General features: G+C 37.0%; 1 protein-coding gene across 2 annotated transcripts in view; it reads left to right on the forward strand.

Annotated features, from left to right (window-relative positions):
- pcdh19 (protocadherin 19) overlaps positions 1 to 17342 on the forward strand; it is a 53271-nt gene extending 35929 nt beyond the window's left edge. For both annotated transcript variants that reach the window (XM_060885114.1, XM_060885115.1), the window contains exon 5: positions 15162 to 17342. In XM_060885114.1, the coding sequence (XP_060741097.1) occupies positions 15162 to 15715 (554 nt within the window). In that variant the 3' untranslated portion in view covers positions 15716 to 17342. The remainder of the gene's footprint in view (positions 1 to 15161) is intronic.
- The last annotated feature ends 5482 nt before the right edge of the window (positions 17343 to 22824 follow it).

Raw genomic sequence — 22824 nt, forward strand, 5'->3', positions numbered from 1 at the left:
TTGACAGAATGTGAACACTTGATAAGCATTTCTTTGCTTATAGCCCAACAGTTTTTCAAGGTCAGCAATTGTGGACTGAGTTTTCCCTCACCTAATTGTAAAATCACCTTCTGTACAAAGTGAGTACTTGCCAAGCAAGACAGTGGGCTGCATCCAATTTTGGACCTGCGGGCTCTGAACTATACTCTGAAGAGATGCTCATGCTTAAGCTTATGCATCGCAGATCAGGTCCAAGGTCCATGGTTTGTGACAATAAACCTCATAGAAGCCTATTTTCATCTTAGACAAAAAGACGCTCTCATATGTATGTGAGACACATCTGTCTCCTGCTCAGGCGGCAGCTACCTTGTCAGAAGTGAATGCTTTCTTTCCCACATTCATTCCCTCAGGTTCATAAAAGTTACATGCCACATGTTTCATACCTTTCTTATGTTTATAAGACCCCGATTCCTGACCTTTGGTCCTACTCTAGGGGCGTCATCGTTGCAAGACACTTTTGACGGATGCCTCAGTTTGGGCTGGGGAGCGGTCTTGGACGGCCACCTTACCCAGCATCTGTGGGAGGGCCCTTATCTCTCATGACACATAAATTGCTTGTTGATGGGGGGCCATGTTTCTAGCACTAAAACGCTTTCTCCCACACCTCAGGGGCTACCATGTGCTAGTGAACACAGACAGCACTGCTGTGGCTTCCTATATTGATCATCAGGATGGTCTGCATTCTACAGCAGATTCTGCTCTGGGCAGAGTCCAGGCTTTTGCTGAGAGCGATTTTCATCCCAAGGCTTGTAATTATAATCCATGTATCCCAGGGGTACGGTAAGGAGGTCAGGTATCAGTAAGGAGGTCTGTGTTTGCACACTCTGTTCAGAAATGGCTTTGTTTGCCTACAAGGAGTTGACCAACTGTCCCCTGTGGCTTTCTCTTTTCACCAGCCCCTATGTTAGGATATACCATGACCAAGTCCACCTGTTACTCTTGTCTCCTCAATGGCCTATCTGGACAGGAGGGCTAAATTCCCTTCTGGGTATTGTTCCTTGGGAGAGTTTTGAAAAAGAGGAACCTCCTCTCCTAGGCAAAATGGCAATTCTCCACCCCCACCCTGAGATTCAAAGCCTCTTGATCTGGCCCATGAGGGTCTCCCTGGACTCCGGTCTTCCAAATGAGTTAGTGAAGACTATGTTGAAATTTGCCTCTGGTGTAATCTTCATCATCATGATCTAGTTCACTGCCCTGTTAGTACAGTGCTAGAGTTCCTGCAGACATGCATATTTGAGGGCAGTAACACCCATCAGGTTCTAGAACCTGGTCCTGTACCCCACTCCTGGTCCTGGGTATTTTAAGGTTAGTAATTGTCTTGCTCCAGGATTGTTCATGCCTTTTCACAGCCTCTGGGACAGACATCTTGCAATGTGTGGCAGTGTTAGTTTTTCCATTTCGATAGTGTCAGCAATGACACAGCATTGAGTACCCTCAAAAAGAAACTAGACCAGTTTACATACGTAACCTGGTTGCCTGAGAAGGAACTACATTGTGAGAGAGAGAAAGAGAGAGATAGAGAGATTCCTTTGGCTGCTCACTGTTCAGAGTCACCACAGTGGATCAAATGGTCTACATATTAGATTTGGCACAGGGAGGATGATCTCCCATTTTATCCTGGCTTGGAGCCGGCACTGAGAGTTAACTCTTTAGGGGCTGGGTTAGCTCCCTGCCTAGGAATCGAACCCGGGCTGTTGCAATGAGAGCATGGGTACCTGCCACTTGACCACCAAGAGGCCCTAATACAGGGTTAATACTTTTATGTATTATGTATTAATAATATATACATTAATAATACTGAATACATTAATACATTTTTTATAGCTCTAATGCTACAGAAGCTGAAAGTTTTATAGCACAAGTCTGTTATCTACGGTGGCCGGGAAGTGCAAAACACATTAACAAATCCGAAAACAAATTAACAAATCCCAAAACACATTAACAAATCCGAAAACAAATTAACAAATCCCAAAACACATTAACAAATTAGAAAACAAATTAACAAATCCCAAAACACATTAACAAATCCCAAAACAAATTACCAAATCCCAAAACAAATTAACAAATCCCAAAACACATTAACAAATCCCAAAACAAATTAACAAAACAGAAAACACATTAACAAATCAAAAAACACATTAACAAATCCCAAAACAAATTAACAAATCCGAAAACACATTAACAAATCAGAAAACACATTACCAAATCCCTAAACACAATGACAAGTCAGACAACCCAGAAACGGTAGTGTATCGTTTTTGAATGGAAACTTACCGATCATTGGACAAGACACCTGTCACTCAAGATATACAGGTATGGAATCTAATGTGTAAAGTTCTCCGTTTAAATAAAGTTCTCCGTTCAAGAAAATAACAGAATTAATCCACAGTAATCCATTCCATCCATCCATTCCAACTTTTTCCTGCGGCAGACTGTTGAACTTCATGTATACTTTGAGTGACAGGTGTCTTGTCCAATAACAAACTATACCAACCGCTTCCGGGTTGTCTGAAATGTCGTTGTGTTTTCTGATTTGTTAATTTGTTTTCTGATTTGTTAATGTGTTTTCTGATTTGTTAATGTGTTTCATGCACCGATTTAGACAACCCGGAAGCGGTAGGTATAGTTTGTGAATGGAAACTTACCGATCATTGGACAAGACGACTGTCATTAAAGATATAAAGGTGAATGAAAGGTGTCTCGTCCGATGATGGTAAGTTTCCATTCACAAACTATACCAACCTCTTCCGGGTTGTCTGACTTGTTAATGTGTTTTGGGATTTGTTAATGTGTTTTGGGATTTGTTAATATGTTTTGGGATTTGTTAATTTGTTTTCTGATTTGTTAATGTGTTTTGGGATTTGTTAATTTGTTTTCTGATTTGTTAATGTGTTTTGGGATTTGTTAATTTGTTTTCTAATTTGTTAATGTGTTTTGGGATTTGTTAATGTGTTTTGGGATTTGTTAGTTTGTTTTCGGATTTGTTAATGTGTTTTCGGATTTGTTAATTTGTTTTCGGATTTGTTAATGTGTTTTCGGATTTGTTAATGTGTTTTGCACTTCCCGGCCACCGTAGTTATCATGTCTGAAAACAAACACAAGTAATGGAGTTTATCAATTAAACAGGCATTGATGTTCCATACAAAGCTTTTTCTATATTTGCTAAATCTGGAGAAACTTAAGATGTCTTACACCTCAATATTACACACCACAGTAGAACAAATCTGTGGGCAAACATCACTAAATAAAAAAAAAATAAATAAAATAAACTAACAGCTTTCTAGAAATGGGCACATTACTTAGGAAATGTGGAAAATGGATTTGGACAAAAAGACAATGCAGCCAAGAAACGTGTTTTAATTACACGTACCAAGGTTAATAGTGTTGTGCCATCAATCTCTCACACACAGAAACAAGCACATCAAAATACTTCATACTATTAAGTGGCTTTGTTATGAACATGCAAAACTGTATTGCACATGTGCTACAGTGGTAAATTTATTCATCACACAGACCATTTTGTACTGTACAGCCCTATAATAACCCAAGTCGTGGCCTAATGGTTAGAGAGTCTGACTCCTAACCCTAACCCTAAACTGCTCCCCGGGCACCGCAGCATAAAAATGGCTGCCCACTGCTCCGGGTGTGTGTTCACAGTGTGTGTGTTCACTGCTCTGTGCGTGCACTTTGGATGGGTTAAATGCAGAGAACAAATTTTGAGTATGGGTCACCATACTTAGCCTTATGTAACGTTACTTCACTTCACTTAATTCCATAATTATTGCCAATTTATGTTATTATGTTTCATTATGTGCATAGTCTCCTGAGTCTCCTAATTACTATATTGAGCTGTACTCTTAGCAGATCTGTGCTTGGTCATATAATTCTTTAAACACTTTTCTTTATGGAATGCACAATAGATTAACAAAATATACTGGTATTTTAATATATCAGCAAGTCAATAACAATGAAAACGGTATGTGCTAAATCAAGTGCTATTTAATAATTCTCCAAATTGTGATAATGAAACTTAAATCAGACCATATTTGCAGCAATTTAAGACAATTAGAACTTCACTATGGACACTCTAAGGTGTTGGTCATTTCAATTGAGTTTGTAACAATCGATGAAAAGTCAGTATGATACTCTATAATCCAGCAAACCATTCAGTGAGTAATTGTGCATTGTAGATGGGTAAAAGAGACCTTGTGGACCTTCCCCCATCCAAACAAAAGAATTTTTTTTAATTCAAGTTTGTTTTTCCCTCCATTATTATGGACAACAAATCAAAGATAGCAATAAAAATATTAGAAGTATTATTTAAAAAAAAACAATATTTTTAATGAAAAATACTTAATAGTCCCTATAGAAATAAAATTGTGTGTAGAAAGGTATGTAATGAAGTGAAATTTCACAAGAAATTCCATGGCAGCTACCCAGTTCTTGATTGAATCCCTGAACTCTCATCACAGCAAGCAAAAAAAAAGCTACAAAAGAGTATGCACACCAACCAGTGAGCCCACCCATAAGGAGTCTGTTTTACAGATACACTTACACATATGTGAAAAAAAATAAAACACTGATGTGATGACTGGTCACCACATATTTTTTCTCCACTTCACCTTTCCACCTTTAGAATAGTAAAAAAAAAGTGTATTTTCTTTCTTTTTCTTTCCCCATCTGTTCAATGTATGCATTTTAATACATTTGCAATTTCAGTTCAACATGATGGCCTCAGTTCTGAACTGGAGCTCTTACCATCTCTGAATTTTTTGCAGTAAAATTGTAGCTCCTCATGTAAGATAATTGCAACAATAAAGTTTGTGTCTCTCATCACATCATTTAACAACCTAGTGCACTCATACATGTGCTGTGTGATTTAGACTGAGTGACCTTAATGCCAATGCAGCATAAATCTGTCCTAAGAGAAATAATGTACATGATAAAAATATTCAAGAGGCAGTTTCACAGAGTGAAACTCTGTAAAACATGCTTGTTATGCAAATGATGGGTGACAGAATCAATACCCCATTAAACAATCACAGCTACATGTCTGTTTTCACATGATCACCAGTCACCATGTCCTTTGATGAGCACATTTATAAATGTCATTTTCCACCAAACTTGGTCACTTTCAAATAACTTTCAGTGAGAACAGTCTCCCCTTCCCTTCGACTATGGGCCTCGGTGACTGCATGAAATAAATCCCGCCTGTTTATGTGTTAAACCATCTCACTCAGCAAACCTTCATGTGCAGTTGATCTCCTTAGCTGTGTTCCCTCTGCTGACTTTATGCAATCTGAACCCCATGGCACACCACCTGAGCTAAGCATTAAAACAGATATTTCCCTCTCTGTAGTTCCACTTTCATTTTCTGTTTGAAGCCTTCCAACAGAAATGACTGACCTCAGTCATTCCTCTGGCTAGGTATTTTATATTTTCTTCCTTTAGGCCATTGCCTTTAAGCTTCTAAATGGTGGATAAGAAGATATTTATTGATTAACTGCTGAAGTTAATTGGAGATAGGAAAGCCTTATGGTACACACTACTTTCCTGCACTATTGCTGTAATAATCTGTTAAAGAAGATACTGCTGTGTACTACAACATTGGTTGGGATCAAAAGGATCAACAATCATTTATAGAATAAATGATTAAAATGATAAAAAAAAACTTCTGCATTGGGTGTGATCAATGGGCTGCATCTCAATTTTAAAAAATCCTAAGGTTACATTTTAAAATATTTGCAAATCTAGAATATCTGGAACAGAATGATTTGAAATCTGTTAATGTTAATGATCCTCCTCTAATTATACTGATACTGCAGGAAGGACAGTATGTTGATGTGAGAAACAATATTAAAAGTACAAATGAGATGGCATATTACATTAATTATGTATCCACTGCATCAGTCAAAGTAGGTCAAAGTAAATTTTTTAACATCATGTGTATAAAATCTAAAATAAATAAATACTTTCACCAATATGTACATATATAATAGTAACATTGTTTTAGCTTAAATAGAAATTGAAGGCCATAACAAAGAAAAGGAACCATAGACTTGTAACTAAAGCTGTCCTTTACCTAGAAAGAGTATTTCACAAAAGCTCTGTAACAATGTCCATTAAACATATAATTTCATTTCATAAATACATTTGTTTCCTCAATTCCACAATGGCTTCCCTCCCTCATCATCTTCATCACTCAACTCATTCACTCACACATGTTATTTTCTGACCTTTTTTTTAGAGTTGATTAGCTAGATAGCTCAGTCAGGCTTAAACACAGAATGCATCATTTGTTACAGTGTATTTAAAGATGACCTTCACAGCTAATCCCTCAATTTTTAAAAAAGTGATTGCATCTAAATATACTGCCTGGATCAGCACTCCTCATACAGAAACTGTTGCCATCATAATCTGGGGCTTCTTTTATAGGTCTCTTTCTGTAACAGGGAACTCAGCACCATGTTGGAAACTAACATAATTTCTAGTTTGTGTCTATGCATCCATAAAGTTGGCATGCCCCTAAACAAATTTGTTTGTTGTCGTTCTACCAGTTACATACAGGAGAGTTACTCCACAAACAGCTTTCCCCAGGTAAATCTCCTCGGCTTTGTGCCTCCCTTATTAGTTGCACTGAGAAGCAAGTAAATCTTCACAAGGTTATGTTTGTAACTAGGTTCCCTGAGAAGAAAACGAGACACTGTGTCAAAGCTGACGTTATGGGAACGCTTCATTGAGGAAGTTGTGTCTGAATCTCTGTGTGCACCAGACAGAAAAAGCACACAGAGATAGAAAAGCAAAGTAAAGTCTCCCCAGTAAAATCAGCTCACATTAACGTCTGCTCACAGTAACAAAATTCTGATATTTTCTGACGTCTGATGAGACAGCAACTTCTACCCAGTAAAATCAACAGGTGAATCTGGATGATGTGTGCAGGTGTTTTACTGCAGAACAGTGAAAAACTTGTTTGTACAAAAGCAATTTATAAAACTGTACCCTTTTTTATGTAGCTACTATACTACTGTTGTGTCTTTATTAACATAAAGACTCGGACACACGCAACCTCTTATTGACTTTGTTTCACTTAGACGTGCACACTTTACTTCCTCATCTAATTACAGCAATATATACATACACACATCAGGAACATACCAACTACACAGAAACTCTGGGGGTGACCTGGAATAAACCATTCACTGCATATACTACAACTACAGAACCTTGAAAGCTCCAAGTACATGATTGCTAATATGAATATTCCCACCTATATTCTTCTTTAACCTGAAATGGTGGAATTCAATTGTTTGTCACAATTTTTAAAGGAAAATTGTGAGCATAAAAAATCTATACCACACAAGCCTACAACACTAAGCTATGAGTAGCATTAAGCTATTAGTATTAAGCTATGAGTAGCTGCACTGTGACTTCATGGAGGAGACTGTGTGTAAAGCTTGTTCCTGAGTGTGTTGGTGCGACAGCGAAGACTCCTATAACGTCTCCCACATGGGAGAGGAGTAAATAATACATGGTTGGGGCTCACTGGAGTCTTTGAGAATACTTTTCATGCCTATGGAGTAGTTTTCACTACTTGCTGCAGGGCCTATTGGTCTGAGACAGTGCAGTTGCCATACCACCTGTGATGCGGTTTGTAAGAATGCTTTCAATAGTGCAACAGGAGTTCTGCAAGATGTGGGGGGACATTTGATACTCCCTTAGTTTCTATATAAATGAAATAAAATTGCTGTTGCATCTTCTGGATTAGAATTGATGTGTTGATGGTCCAGGAAAGATCCTCAGAGAGAAGGACACCGAGGGACTTGAAGCTAGTTGTGGGCTTCACTTCAGCTTCATCAATATGGATTGGAAAGTGTGCAAGAAAGTGATATTAAATATTAAAATGACAAAGTACAAAAAAAAAAATCTCTATTTGTATAGAATTTTTTTTAGATAGCATATGAATTTTATTGGCAAAATATGTTAGTCTATGACATTTTTCTCATTTTCTACTGTATAATAATAGCAAAAACTCTTAAACACGCAGCAAAAAGTACATCCTTGAATTAACTCTCACAGGGTTGATTTTAACACTTTTTCAGAGTTTATATAGCTCCACAATATCTAGAGATAAATTAATACTTTTAACATAGCAACAGAGTTAATTCTGTTTAAAACTTGTTAAAATTACACTAAAAGGGATTCAGAAAAACAATGTTCAGAGTTCCATGTTTTAAGTGGTTAGAATTATTAGAATTAACTCTGTACAGCCTTAAAAGATATACAAAATATTATGAAATGAAGTGAAAACAGTTAAATAAACCACATCACACAAAATATCTTTCATCAGCTTGTTTATTTTTAGCTCTCTCTTGCAGTGCAAATTCACATGAATAAAAACATTACCAAAGAAGGTATCCTCACTTCTGTATGCATGAAGATGCTCTTCAAAATTCTCTGTAAATAGTTTGTATATATATTAATTCAATATATTAATGCAATTGTTAACCAAAAGTATATCACTTATTTGACAGAAGACTGGAATTTCACTTTCCAAAGTCCTGCTCTATATTCTAAACCATCAACTTCAACCCAGCTGCTTGAGAAAAGATCTTTAGACATTTCACAGATTTGATTACTGAATTCTTTTCTGTAATTAAAAAAGGTTTCATTTTGCAAAACTCCTTATGTTTGAGGGTGAAGGTTTCCCAACGAAAACCGATGGTCATCTGATGTTTTTTAGCAAATGATTTCATTATGTTTTTAAACTTTTTAAAAAACCTTTTATATTATGTTTGGCTTCAAATCTAATAATTTGAGGTGGTCAGTGATCAAGTAACAAAATTGACAGAAAGAACCAGGATAGTAACTAAGTTCACCTCTTTTATGTGAAATCAACTGTTGACTAAGATTCTTAGAATCATATTGCCCAGACTAGGTTAGTTAGGTCTAACTTAGGTTTAAGTTAGGTTACTGTCTGGTTAAGCAGTCTAGCTCAAGTCTTTGACTCTGGGTGACTAATTTTCCCATCATCAATGTTGTACAATGTTGTCTGGAGGAAGGTGTAAATGTTAACAAGGGCAATATCATATGACCACAAAATGTGTCTTGAAAAGTTTATGTTCAATGCTCCATGGCATGGGAACATGTCAGTCTTGCTTTTCTGATGTCCAACAGCAAGGAGGTATGGATGCTGACGCTAGTTATTGCTGAGGTGTGCCTCCAAACTGCAGCATGACTAAAATTGAAATGAACATTGGACATTATGAAATTGTCATTACCTTATGAAAGACTACAAGTCTTTTAGCAGCATTACATGCACTAACATTCAGAGACTTCTGTCCTTCTGGTGGTGGTAGAAGGAGATGTGTCTGTAAGAGAAGCGATGCCATTTCCTGGTCGTAGCCTGAAGACAAGGATTCACATGAATTAATTAACAGAAAAATTTAAATGTATGTTTAAGAACAGAGAGTATTTTAAGCATTCATCTACCTGTTGTGTTTTTGTAATAATTCATCTCATAGGTTGTGATGTATTCATTAAAACAATACAAGAGTTAATTGGACCTGAAAATATAGCAAATACAAAAATAAATAAAATACAGCATACTTCTCGTCTCGTCAAGATCAGTTCCTTCTGTGGACAGCAACTACTAACTCAGCTCTGCTGTTGAAGTAAGCTGCTTTGCCTCTTTTTTGACATTTGGCCTGAAAAACATGTCCCACTTTTAAAGCAGCCTGGAGGCTGTCTCGGCATCAAATAGGAGAGTGAAGTCTTGATCCACCTTAAAGAGAATAGTTATTAAATTAGAAACAATTTCTCTCAAATTGAAAGCCATGGAAAATGTGTTATTGTAAGCTTACCAGCCCTTTTTTATCGAGGAATCTTGGGAAGGCAGAGAGTATATCAAAACTACAATCTGGATTTTCAACAAGCTTCTGGCGATGATGAAATGTCTATTTCATCTTCTGGAATATTATGGACTTGTCTGTGCTGTATTTGAGCAAAGACATGGCCTCTTTGCAAGCATCTTACTTCAAAATTAGTAGCCCTTTGGGATTTTGGGCCTCCTGCAGAAACATTTCAAGGGTTGTCTGTGGCATAGATCCTCAACGCATCTTTCTGTGGACTGTTTTTATCCTGTGTTGCTTAAAGCATCATAAAAGTGTTCCTGAAATACAGTGGTGTAAAAAAGTGTTGGCATCTTCATGATTTTTTATTTTTTTGCACGTTTTTTTACACTTTAATATTTTAGATCATCAAACAAATTCAAATATTAATCAAAGATAACACAAGTAAACACAACATGCAGTTTTTAAATTAAGGTTTTTATTATTAAGGGAAAACAAAATCCAAACCAACATGGCCCTGTGTATAAAAATTGTTTGCCCCCTGTGTTAAAACTTCACTGTGGTTTATCACACCTGAGTTAAATTTCTCTAGCCACACCCAGGCCTGATTACTTCCACACCTGTTCGCAATCAATAAATCATTTAAATAAGACCTGACTGACAATGTGAAGTAGACCAAAAGATTCTCAAAAGCTACACATCCGAGATCCAAAGAAATTCAGGAACAAATGAGAAAGAAAGTAATTTAGATCTAACAGTCTGGAAAAGGTTATAAAGCCATTTCTAAGCTTTGGGACTCCAGCGAACCACGTGAGAGCCATTATCCACAAATGGCGAAAACATGGAACAGTAGTGAACCTTCTAAGGAGTGGCCAGCTGACCAAAATTATCCCAAGAGCAAAGCGACGATACATTCAAAATGTCACAAAAGACCTCCACAACAACATCAAAAGATCTGCATGCCTCACTTGCCTCAGTTAAGGCCAGTTTTCATGACTCCCTCATAAGAAAGAGACGGGACAAAAATGTTCCAAGACGAAAACCGCTGCTGAGTAAAAAGAGCATAAAGGCTTGTCTCAGATTTGGCAGAAAACATCTTGATGATCCCCAAGACTTTTGAGAAAATACCCTGTGGACAGAAAAGACAAAAGTTTCACTTTTTGGAAGGTGTGTATCCCATTACATCTGGCATAAAAGTAACACTGCATTTCAGAAAAGGAACAACACACCAACAGTATAATTTGGTGGTGGTAGTGTGATGGTCTGGGGCTGTTTTTCTGCTTCAGGACCTGGAAGACTTGCTGTGATAAATGGAACCATGAATTTTGCTGTCAACCATAAAATCATGAAGGACAATGTGCGGCCATCTGTTTGTGACTTCGAGCTGAAGCGAACTTGGGTTCTGCAGCAGGACAATGATCCAAAACACACCAGTAAGTCCACCTCTTAATGGCTGAGGGAAAACTAAATGAAGACTTTGGAGTCTTCAGTTTTCAGTCTAGGCAAAGTCCTGACCTGAATCCTATTGGGATGCTGTGGCAGATCCTAAAAAGGAACTTAGAAGTGTGACAAACATGCAAAAAAATAGAAAATCAGGAAGTGGGCAAACACTTTTCACACCACTGTACTCCATGGGGAAACACTAAAATCCTGATAAAGGGATTGGTTTTTAGTCTTCTTTAGGCATAAATAAAAATTTACCCTCATTTTACTTTTGCATAAATTTTAAGTTATTGAAGTGTCCATTCCAGTGGGCTGTTTTTTGGGACTTTCAATCTGGGCCTATTTTTGAGCCTCTTTATTGAAAATGACATGCTCAAATTAAAATGAGTATATCTCAAAAACTATAAGGTGTATTTGAATAATTCTGGTACCAAATAAAGGTAATGTGAGATAGCTGAAGAAAATGCAAATAACTATATATTACCAGGTCAGAGTAAGAGAAGATGGAATGCAGGCAGTGAAAATTCTGCCTGACAAAATTTTACAATTTTAGACAGTATATCTCTTTGAATTCATGCAGTGAAAGCCTGAAAACTCAAGATATCTATTTTAAGATCTGACAATTAAATGTTTCAAGTTTGATTTACGGTATCTATTGATATATTTATCTCATTTTTAGCATTTAAAAAGCAAAAAACATGATAAATCCTGTAGTAAATTTAAAGGTCCAGGGCATTTAAAGGTGCTTTAAACTTGGACGCATCATTCAGAAAAGGCAGAAATTTTAGTGTGTGAGGAATTATGGCTACTTCTTTGCTTATAAGTCTCACAGACACAGGAGGTAACAGAGACAATAAAAAAAAATTCTTGGGTCAGATTTTGTACGTACAAAATGTTTACTTTTTTTTCTGTCTGTCCTTTTAACTGCTTGGTGTTGGAATTATGCTTTATTTCAGTCAAAATTGTGTTGTAGATGAATAGTTAAGTTTCTTCAAAAGTGTACTTTAAAATAAAATATGTAAATCTAAACTCTAAAATATGTAAATGTATTTATTTTTATTAATGTTTTTATTTATTAACAAACATGTTAACAAACTTCATTTCTTCACTGTATATTGGTTCATTTTTTTGTTTATTACAGAAATTGGCAGATCACAAAGCCATAACACTGCATGCAGTGTTTTTTTTTTTTTTTGTTGTTTTTGTTTTTTCATTCCGTGAGATAGGACTAGTGTCTACTGGGTCTTCCACTTTTGTTTAGCTGCATGAAAATAGTATTAGTTTATCTGCATGATAATTGTATCCTAGCAAACAATTATAGCCTTATGATAAAGAACATCCGTATTTTCCAGTCCTGACATTTGAGAATTAAATTCCTTTTTGATAAATCTTTTGATAATTCAATTCCTTGCAATTCCTGTTTGTCTGGATCATTTGTAAATGATGCATGTGCTAGGCATTTACAATGGTCACATCTAGAAAGTGAAAGAACACTAATGTATCACTGTTTGTGTATGCCCCTGTGAGTAACATCGCAACAAATTGATTCATGAGATTTAATCCCTCATGTGTTGCTTTACTAAGCCTTACTGAAATGCGCTAACTGTGTTTTTGTCTTTGTTTGCTTTATCTCTGGGCTGAGCAGTAATAATCAGGTGAGCAGTAATTAACAGAGGATGAAGCCATGTGGACCAGTGAACTGTCTAACAGCAGAACATGCTCCTCGTCCATCTTTGAACAGTTTTAGCTGCACTGCCTGGAGCCTGATAATTCTGCATGTGCCATTGCTGTAAATGCCCTTTTGTTTTAGTGTCTAAAGGGATTGTCAAAAATACCCTGTATGTCTAAATACTTTTGTATGTCATTTCTGTATGTCATTAAAGAGGCATATAATTATAATCATACCTGCAAACTAGTCGCTTTTCACGAAATTCGATGTTTTTAATCAAAATATGTAATTTGTGTGAATCGTGAATTCTTTCAGCTGCGTCCAAAACCGTTTACTTCCATCCAATAATTACGTGAAGTAGCGCTTAGGCGGCGGTTTTGGACGCAGCGTAGTATACCATCTATCAAGCTGATGCCTCGCGTCTCTACTTCTAATAACTTTTTATGGCGGATAGCAAACCAACTTTTGGTGCATTCACCGGCACCAACTGGACTAGAATGTGAAGCACTAGTAAGCAGATGACGCCTCACGTCTCAATCATCCTTGCGTCTTTTGACCAATCAGCATTCAGAAGCAAGATAAGGCAATCACCTATTTCGTCCCTCACTTCAAGCCGCAGAGGACGAACAAAAAGCAATAAAGAGACACATTGCTAAACAACGAAAACAGGCACTTGAAAGGCTTGTGGTGGTCAAAAAACAAAAGAAATAGCAATATTTGTGTTCATCAATTTATTAAGGTTCCAAGGCACTCAAATTGTACAGAGAAAAATTATTTCCAAGAAATTTTGGTAAAAATAGGATTAATAAAAGTGCTTTTTTCACATGAAGCAAATGTTGTCTTTTCCCTTTATGTTCTTGTCAGAGTGCTTCATTTTAAGTTCTCAATTTTTCTTCGGGGGCGGGGGGCACGGTGGCTTAGTGGTTAGCACGTTTGCCTCACACCTCCAGGGTCGGGGCTCGATTCCCGCCTCCACCTTGTGTGTGTGGAGTTTGCATGTTCTCCCCGTGCCTCGGGGGTTTCCTCCGGGTACTCCGGTTTCCTCCCCCGGTCCAAAGACATGCATGGTAGGTTGATTGGCATCTCTGGAAAATTGTCCGTAGTGTGTGATTGCGTGAGTGAATGAGTGTGTATGTGCCCTGCGATGGGTTGGCACTCCGTCCAGGGTGTATCCTGCCTTAATGCCCGATGACGCCTGAGATAGGCACAGGCTCCCCGTGACCTGAGGTAGTTCGGATAAGCGGTAGAAGATGAATGAATGAATGAATGAATTTATTATGCTGGCTTGCAAAATCTGATCTTTAGCAAAGCTCTGATGTGCGGCAATGTTCTTTTTAGAGAGTAGTGACTTTCTCCTCACAACTTTGGCTTGCACACCAAGGTTGTTCTGTGTCCTCCTGATGGCAGAATCACGAACATTAACATTTTCCAAAGTAAAAGAGGCCTAGAATTTGCATAGAATTTATCCTGAGTTCCACTGTCCACTATATGGGTGAATTACCATGTGGAGAACACTCAAAGAAACTTACAAACTGGATTGTTGGGTGACCAGAGCAGGGATGGATTAGTGATGGGTTGGGCGACCGTATCATTTCTTAGCCCCACTATTTTTTACATCTTTCTTTGGGACCATGTGCACCCAATAGTTCAAACATTAAACGGAGAAGGTGTTGCTGTGTATCAGAAAAATAATGCACCAATACACACAAGAAGGCAGAGAGTGGTTTGATGAACATGATGCACAAGCACCAGATTTCATGAGTGAAATTATTCACGAGTGAATAAATTAAATGTCAGGAAATATTTTTCTCCACTAGAATCACATAACCAGGCCACTGTTTTGTACCTTGTTTATGAATAAGTTATCCTTAGGAATCATATATAAGAATGCTTGAATCAGTGGACCTAAAACCTAAAACTGCGAGAGGGCTGTTCCCTTAACTCCAATAAAATTTTCAAGGTCAAACAACACAAGAAAGACTCAACCTTTATAAGAGCCTCATAGTATTTGAGGCATATGTAAGTTGATTATTTTGTATCTTGAAGGTGCGTGAAACATTCTAAAAGTTGCTGACCTGATATAGTACTCAACAACAATCAATAAAGAAGGAAAACTGTTACGTGGGCAATTTAAAAAAAAAATCTATTTTTTATCCATTCAGTTCTTGCAGAAGGATTCCACTGCCAGGACGAGTGTCGGATCCTGGGCCACTCAGACCGCTGCTGGATGCCACGTGTGCCAATGCCAGCACATATCAAGTCACCTGAGCACAGTCGTGACATCATTGCCCTGTCTATTGAGGCTACAGGCATGGACGTGTCACATTATGAGGACTGTGGAACCACAAAAAGGACTTTTGCTACATTTGGTAAGGATGGGCCTGAAGAGGAGCCAAAAAGCAAGAGGACAAATGCGATGACCACAGGCATTTGCAGCCCTAAAGCTAACAGTGGTATTCGTGAGGCTGGAAATGGGCGTGAAGCCATCAGCCCCATAACTTCACCTTCACATGGTAAGAGTCCGCAGTCCAAACCACCAACCGGCTACAACGCATTGAAATACTGCGATGTTGACCGCATTGCAAACCACGGTCTGCTGCGACAGCCAGAGGGCAAAGACAGTGAGACGGCCATGCGTGAGATCAACATAATACTGAAGGATGAGCGGGAGAAGGAATCTCCTTGTAGTACGCGCCTGAAGGACATTGTGCTTTAACTAGCTTGCAGATAGCCACACCTAGACTGCAAATGCTGTTCTGAGTGTGTGTTTATCTGGGACTGAAAGAAGGGGTTATTGATTCTCTAGGGATAGAAAATGCATACTTTTATTAGGTACCAAGAAAGTGTATGCAGGTCTAAAATGTGTCTGCCAGACTAATTGAGAAACTATGCTTTGTAGTAACAGGAATTGTCTTGTTTTTCTTCTGATTCTCTTTTGGCAAACAGTGGACATGCAGGTCAGTGTTAATCCTTAAGGGGGAAAGACCTATTCATGGACCAGGAGTGCAATCATAATAGACTGCTTTTAGATAATATTTTTTTTTTTGAGTGTGCAGTTTGCTTCAGCTGCCAAATGGTCCCACTGTACCCAGAGAGAATAATCTATTGTTCTGGAGACTTTCCAATGTCCTGCACTGCCCAGCTCAAATCTCCCAGCATTGGTTGTACATGAATATAAGAATGCTCTGCAAGTACACATTTCTTTATTTCTTTCCTCATCCAAGAGGAGAATGCTGTTCAAGTTTCCTCAAAACATTTCAATATGTTTAATATGAGTAAATAAAATTGTTATATGTGTTTATTAGGACAAATTAAGCTAACTCTCACAATTCTCTGGTGTGGTGCATTGTGATGTGGTCTTGTTTTTTCACTTGCTTTTTTGTTTCATTTTATTTATTTATTTATTAATTTTTTACTTATCTATGGGACTAGGATAGAGGGGGTCATAGCTCATGTACAGGGGTTACTGTAGACATTTTTAATAACCTGTTGTAATGTGACAATCCCTTTAATGTTTTGATCCAAGAAAAAAAATACACGCTGGTATTCAAATAAAGTTACGGTAGCATTTGTTACATACTCTCTAAACAAAGAAATGTGAAAATATATTTTATAAATAATTAAAAATATCTAATATTATTTACTGCTGTTGTTTTATCAGCAAAATACACTTGATAGGCTTTTTGAAAGACAGAATACTTTTGCTTTCAGCTGATCTTAGATTTTTATTTAATGTGTTATCCCTGTTTATTTCAGTCTTGTACAAAGTTTCTTATTGGTCAGTTCTTGTGCAATTAAGTTTATATGTGGGGAAAATACAGGGAAAAGGCAAAAAGCACTAAAAGTTGTGCATCAGCTCAATGAGCTTAGAGTGTTGTAGGAAAAGAAATGTTAAAAATGAAAAAGTAATCCACTTGTCACTGGTTGTTGCTCATTGTTAAAATGCACTTAATGACATGGATCAGGCCTGTTTTTGTAGTAAGGAAAGGTACTCTACTTACCAGTGAAGTACTATCTGGGGCACTCAATATATTTCATGGGTATTAACTTTTATGTAGCTACATTCGTCTGAATAGATTTGAAAAGCATTCCAGTTATGACTAGTACAGTGATGCCAGTATGTATTTTATTGACAGGATTGCATAAATTAGTTGGAAATGTTGGAATGGAAGGTGGTGTAATTAAAAATTTGAAAACTGTTTGAGGATCGGTTGAGGTGGTTAAAATGCAAATTATATAGATCCTGTACCTGAATGTCTTTGCTGGTTTTAACAACAGTGAGAACACTGAATTATCACTGAATGTACATTGTGGATTATTATTAAACTATTAAATGTTGTCCATATTGTCTCCTTATTGTCTCAGTTTTTGACTATATCATTGCTGCATCACATAATGCATAAGTCTAATAATGCACTTGATCCAATTTGACTGGAAAAATAGTGAGTGAATGTGCATTGTTGAAAAGTAATAAGCATGATCTGAGCTCTATATATATTCCACTTATTGCCTTGCAATAAGCAAAGGATTAAATTCTGTAATGTAATCTGAATAAGCACTGAAAGCATTCTTGAAAAATACACGATAATGTATATTTTTGTCTTTGTAGCTGAGCTGTCATCTGAGCTATGGACTCATGAGGAACTGCATTCATAATACTGTTCTACAACCAATTATATAATTAGAATTAAACATTATAATTATATTATTATATATTCAAATAATTATATACATATTACTATATATATTATATACATATAATGAAAAGTCTGAATATATTGAATGGATCCTGAATATATTGAATGAAAACTCTGAATATATTAAATGAAAAGTCTGAATATATTGAATAAAATGTCTGAATACAATGAAAAGTCTGAATATATTGATTGAAAAACTCAGAATATATTGAATGAAAAGTTTGAATATATTGATTGAATTCTGAATATATGAAATTGTTTAAAATATTCCATTTTTTAAAATGGCATTTGCAGAAATACTGCAATACTTTGTTAAACTGGAAGTTTTTTTGCAACAGCTGATTGTAATTAGAGGGAGGTAAACCATCTGGAGCATTTCTCACATCACCTTGGGGATCATATTTCTATTATTGCAATGTTCATTATGGCTATGAGTAATCATGCTCAACCAAACAATGCAAAAAGAAATTTGCACATAATTTGAAATAAGGGCATAAATGCTTAAAGAAAGCATTTTTCTCGATATTGTACACCCCATCACAAAGCTGAAGTCAGATGTTATTTATTTGTAAAATATTAATTCCATTAGAAATTTCAGAACCTTTGCGGCAAGTTATCCATTGATTTTCAAGGATCAGACATTCCACACATTTAACGCTCACAGGATCGACTATAGTGGGCTCCGAGCCACCTCGGCCAGGTTTGCCATTTACGGACAGATTCACAGAGGACAATGAATGAGCATGTTCAAAATAGAAACAACAAACTATTTATTTGCAGGGCTTTATTCAGCGATTACAGGAGGTCTGAGCAACATTTACACATCAAGGTGTCACAACACTAAACATTTCTGTTGCCCAAAAAATGTTCCTATATAACAACCATTAAACTAATCTAACTAAAGTTTAGTGGCCAGCAACATAGATAACAGTGTCCAAAAAGTTACTTCAGAACCTCAAACCTTGGCATGAAATGAACACTGAACATTTGCTTATGATGTTGAACTTTGCATATATTATTTTACAGAAAAAATAAATATGGGAAACGGTCTGAACAGAAACTGCAGTCCATCTTTTTACTTCAGAATTGAAAAAAGCAAAAAATAAAAGCACTGTAAGCCCTCCAAGATAAAAACTCTTAATCCCTGCCAAAACCTGGGAGTTGTGTATAGCAAAATCCATGACAGATTTCTACATGGATTGGTATGCGACGAATATTTTCACAAGTGTTGGCCAATGGAAATCGTGAATGGGTGATGAACTCAAGAGTTGGCTTTGGAGAGAAACCTAGTGCAGGAATGCAGTCACATCCAGTAAAGAAAACAAGAATTTCTTCCAGAGAGACATCTTTCTCAACTGTGAAAAACAGAACTATTGCTGCTGAATTGACATAATATGGAAAAGTGATGCAAGACCGGTGACTTGGTTAAATTTCTTTAAACCTGCAAATATCTGTCTTTTGGATACAGTGAGATGACCTAGTGTAATTTGAAAGTTATAACAATAAAATTATTTACAATTTACAACCAAATCTGCTATTACAAACCTATAATACCCTAGCATCAGACAATAGGCAGACAGGGTTCCCAAATAGCTGGTAAAGAGAGTGGAATGTTTAGGCTAAAAAATATATATTTTTTTCCTATGGTATGGTGGACACTAAAAGAGATCCAATTTAGTGATCTTGATCCATGTCTGCTAGACATGTAAATAGGCAATTGTTTTTTTCACAGTAGGCATAACAGATGCTCACTCTTTGTCAGCTTGATGTGATGTTTAAAGTGTGCATTCTATATTTAGAATAAAATAAATGGTAAAATGTCACAAGGAACAAGTTACATTAAAAAATTGTGAAATGCAACCAAAACAATTTGGAGAGTAAATATTTGAGTGAAATATTATTTTTATTATGAAACATTGTACTATACAGGAAACTTAAATTCAGCATCCTGAAGATAGTCTTGCCAAGAAGCAAGAGTGTGGCACTCCTGTTGAAATCGATTACTCCCCCTTTCAGAATGAATTATTTGGAACAGACTCTCTAGATCCAAATCCATTCTTTTCTATGTATAGATATCTATGGAACTGAACAGGAAGAAATGAAATGTAAAATAAAAAAAACTCAACATGCAAGGTTGCCCTCTAGTGGTCTGGCAGGAGGTGTCAAATATGGACCATATATAAATTTTTACTCTACTTTTATGACACACAGTTGAAAAGTATTATATTACATGGCATATTGTGTATAGTTGTGTATATAACAATTAAATACAATTAAAATTTGAATTTGAACCCTCCCATTTTTGCCTGGAATCGCCACTGGAAGCAATATAAAATAAAAAACATTAAATGACTACAATAAATAACAGGTTAATGCATTCTAATTATTTCTGAGGGAAAAATAAGCATTCATTTGACTAATGGTCAGTGTAATTGTCTGAAATCAGTTTAATTTCTTGGAAGAATTTTCCTTTGTATTTTAATAATCGATGGGAATATATGACAGCTAGTCTTAGTGAGCATAGTCAAAATAATGTTACAAGTTGTTGTAGTTTGGTTGGTTTAATGACCAGGATTGACCAGCCACTGTGCGTCTCCTTGATTAGCCCTAGAACTTCTTGTTTCACTTGTTTTTTGTGTTCGGTCAAAAAACAGGACCGGCTGTGTACTACGACCCCAGTGGGTGTCTCAATGTGGTGTTCTATGAGAGTGACTGCAGATTTTAAAATTACCTCTATCTATCTATCTATCTATCTATCTATCTATGCCTCCATCCATCAATTTATCAATCCATCCATCCATCCATCACTCACATCAATTATCGAAGCATTGGAACTCAATTAATCTACGTAATCCAAACTAACTCAATCATCTCTGCAATAAATCTGAAGAGCAGAGGTCCTGAAGCACTCCTGTTGGCCAGGTTTTCACCTGCGGTTTGAGCATCTGGCGAGTGGTCTGTATGCTGTAATTAGCATAACAGAGATGTGGTCTGAGTAGCCGAGGTGGAGGCAGGATTCCGCACGATATGCGCCGGTAACGTTTGTGTAAACAAGATCCAGCGTTTTTTCCCCTCTTGTTGCAAAGTCCACATACTGATGGAACTTAGGGAGCTCTGATTTGAGATTTGTATGAACATTGTGCAGCTCGCTTATAGCCCCATAAAGTTCACATAGCGCCTCTTTAGCATTAGTGCTGGGGGAAATGTACTTCCTGAATTCCTGTGGTAAATAAAATGGCCTGCATCTAACAGTCACAAACTCCACTAGCGATGAGCAGTAACTAGCAACAATCACAGAGTTCTTGCACCATTCCTTATTACAGTTTTTCTCAGTCGCTTTGGAACGTTTCTCAGATCAGAAATGAAATTCTCAAAACTACTTGGTCATTTGTGCTCATCATAAGAACATTTCTCGTTGCTTTGATCAAATTGTGAATGCTTTGGTACATCATTTAATGGATTGTGTACAAGTGTCTGCTGTTTCCTACATTATCAGTTGTTTATGTCATGTTGATGAAAATGTATTATACTGGTTTCACCTAAATGGTCTGAACCCCCAAAACATTTAGGCATCAGTTCATTGCACAAGTCATTGAGTGCAAAATGGTCAAAGCAGTTGTCAAAATTTGTCAAGCTCTTCTTCTTCACAGTTCTATTAAACTTTTCTTGTAAATGTGTCTTGAATTGATGAATTGTGCAAATGAACCTTGAATGTCACTAATGAAGGGTCATGTACACCTTCAGATCTACCAATAATCACCTAGTTCTCTTCAATAGGTCAAGGCTAAATCTCGTGAACCTTTAAATTGGCGAGTGTATGTAATACAGTTTTTCTCAGTTGCTTTGGAGCATTTCTTGAATCATCCTTAAGATTTGCAAATCAGTAAGTGCATTCTCAAAACAATGTGTACAGCACAATACATTGGATTTCTTGCAAAAGCCTGTTTTTTGCTCAAAATCCTTAGTACTTCTCTTAAAAGTACTGTAAGTACTGTGTTTGTGTCAATGAACATATCATTGCCATCAAAATAACAAGTCCTTTTATCATTGTTTACGAACAAGATAGTCAAAATGTTTAGTCATTTTTTCAATATGACAATGCTTTATTTTAGTATTTCCTGATGTAAACTATGTTTTGGATTACAAGTATTGAAAATGTGGCAACTATCAATTTCAACAGCACAAATTTACACATTACTGTATGTGGGATACTGATTGTGAGAGACTTGACAGGATTCACACTTTTTTATTTTTCTTTACTAGTGCACTGACAAAAAAATTACAATATAATGTCATTGTGATAATAATAAAAAGACATGAATTAAAATTCCAAAAGGTAAACATAGGAAACACTTCTTAGGCAGAACTGCGCATGCCGCACTATACAGTCTGTCTGGCCACAGATTTTCATCCACATCACAACAGCAATACAGTGTGGAAAAAATCTTCCAGCCTCTGCAGGCTTCCGCTGTGATGTCCTCACATGCTGCATCCATGGCAGCCGGCAGGGTCATCTGAGTATGTGTAGACCTTCCACCTCCATGCTGAATAGAACTCCTCAATTGGGTTGAGGAATGGGGAATAGGGTGGGAGAAATTGCATCAGCATCCTGTTATGGGTCAGAAACCATTGCCTAATTTTGTTTGAGTGATGGAAACTCACATTATCCCAAAGTATCACTTAGTTTTGTAAATCATCTCGAAATGGACCCCTCTCATCATCAGGGATGAGAGCCCCATAGAGGGTCTCTAAGAAGGTGAGGAGATGCTGTGTGTTGTATGGGCCTATAAGGGGAATATGAGATAGCACACCTGCTCTGACATAGCAGCACACATAGTGATTTTCCTCCCCGCTGGCCTCGCAAATCAACAGTAGCACTGTGGCCGATGACATTTCGACCATGTCTTCTGCTTTTGCTCAGATTGAAGCCAGCCTCATTGTTTGATTGTCCCTTAACCTTATGGCATCGTTTGCTCAGACCATGGTGCAAATAGCCTCCTCTTGTTGGGGTGTGAAAAGGGGTCCTCTGCCACCCCTATGAGGTAATCCTGCAGTCCTGTGTGGAAAAAATGCACTAATGCAATACATTTATCCTTAGATGTTTTAGAGAATGTATACACACACTATA

The sequence above is a fragment of the Tachysurus vachellii genome, chromosome 13 (assembly GCF_030014155.1).
Source record: "Tachysurus vachellii isolate PV-2020 chromosome 13, HZAU_Pvac_v1, whole genome shotgun sequence".
NCBI classification, from domain to species: Eukaryota; Metazoa; Chordata; class Actinopteri; order Siluriformes; family Bagridae; genus Tachysurus; species Tachysurus vachellii.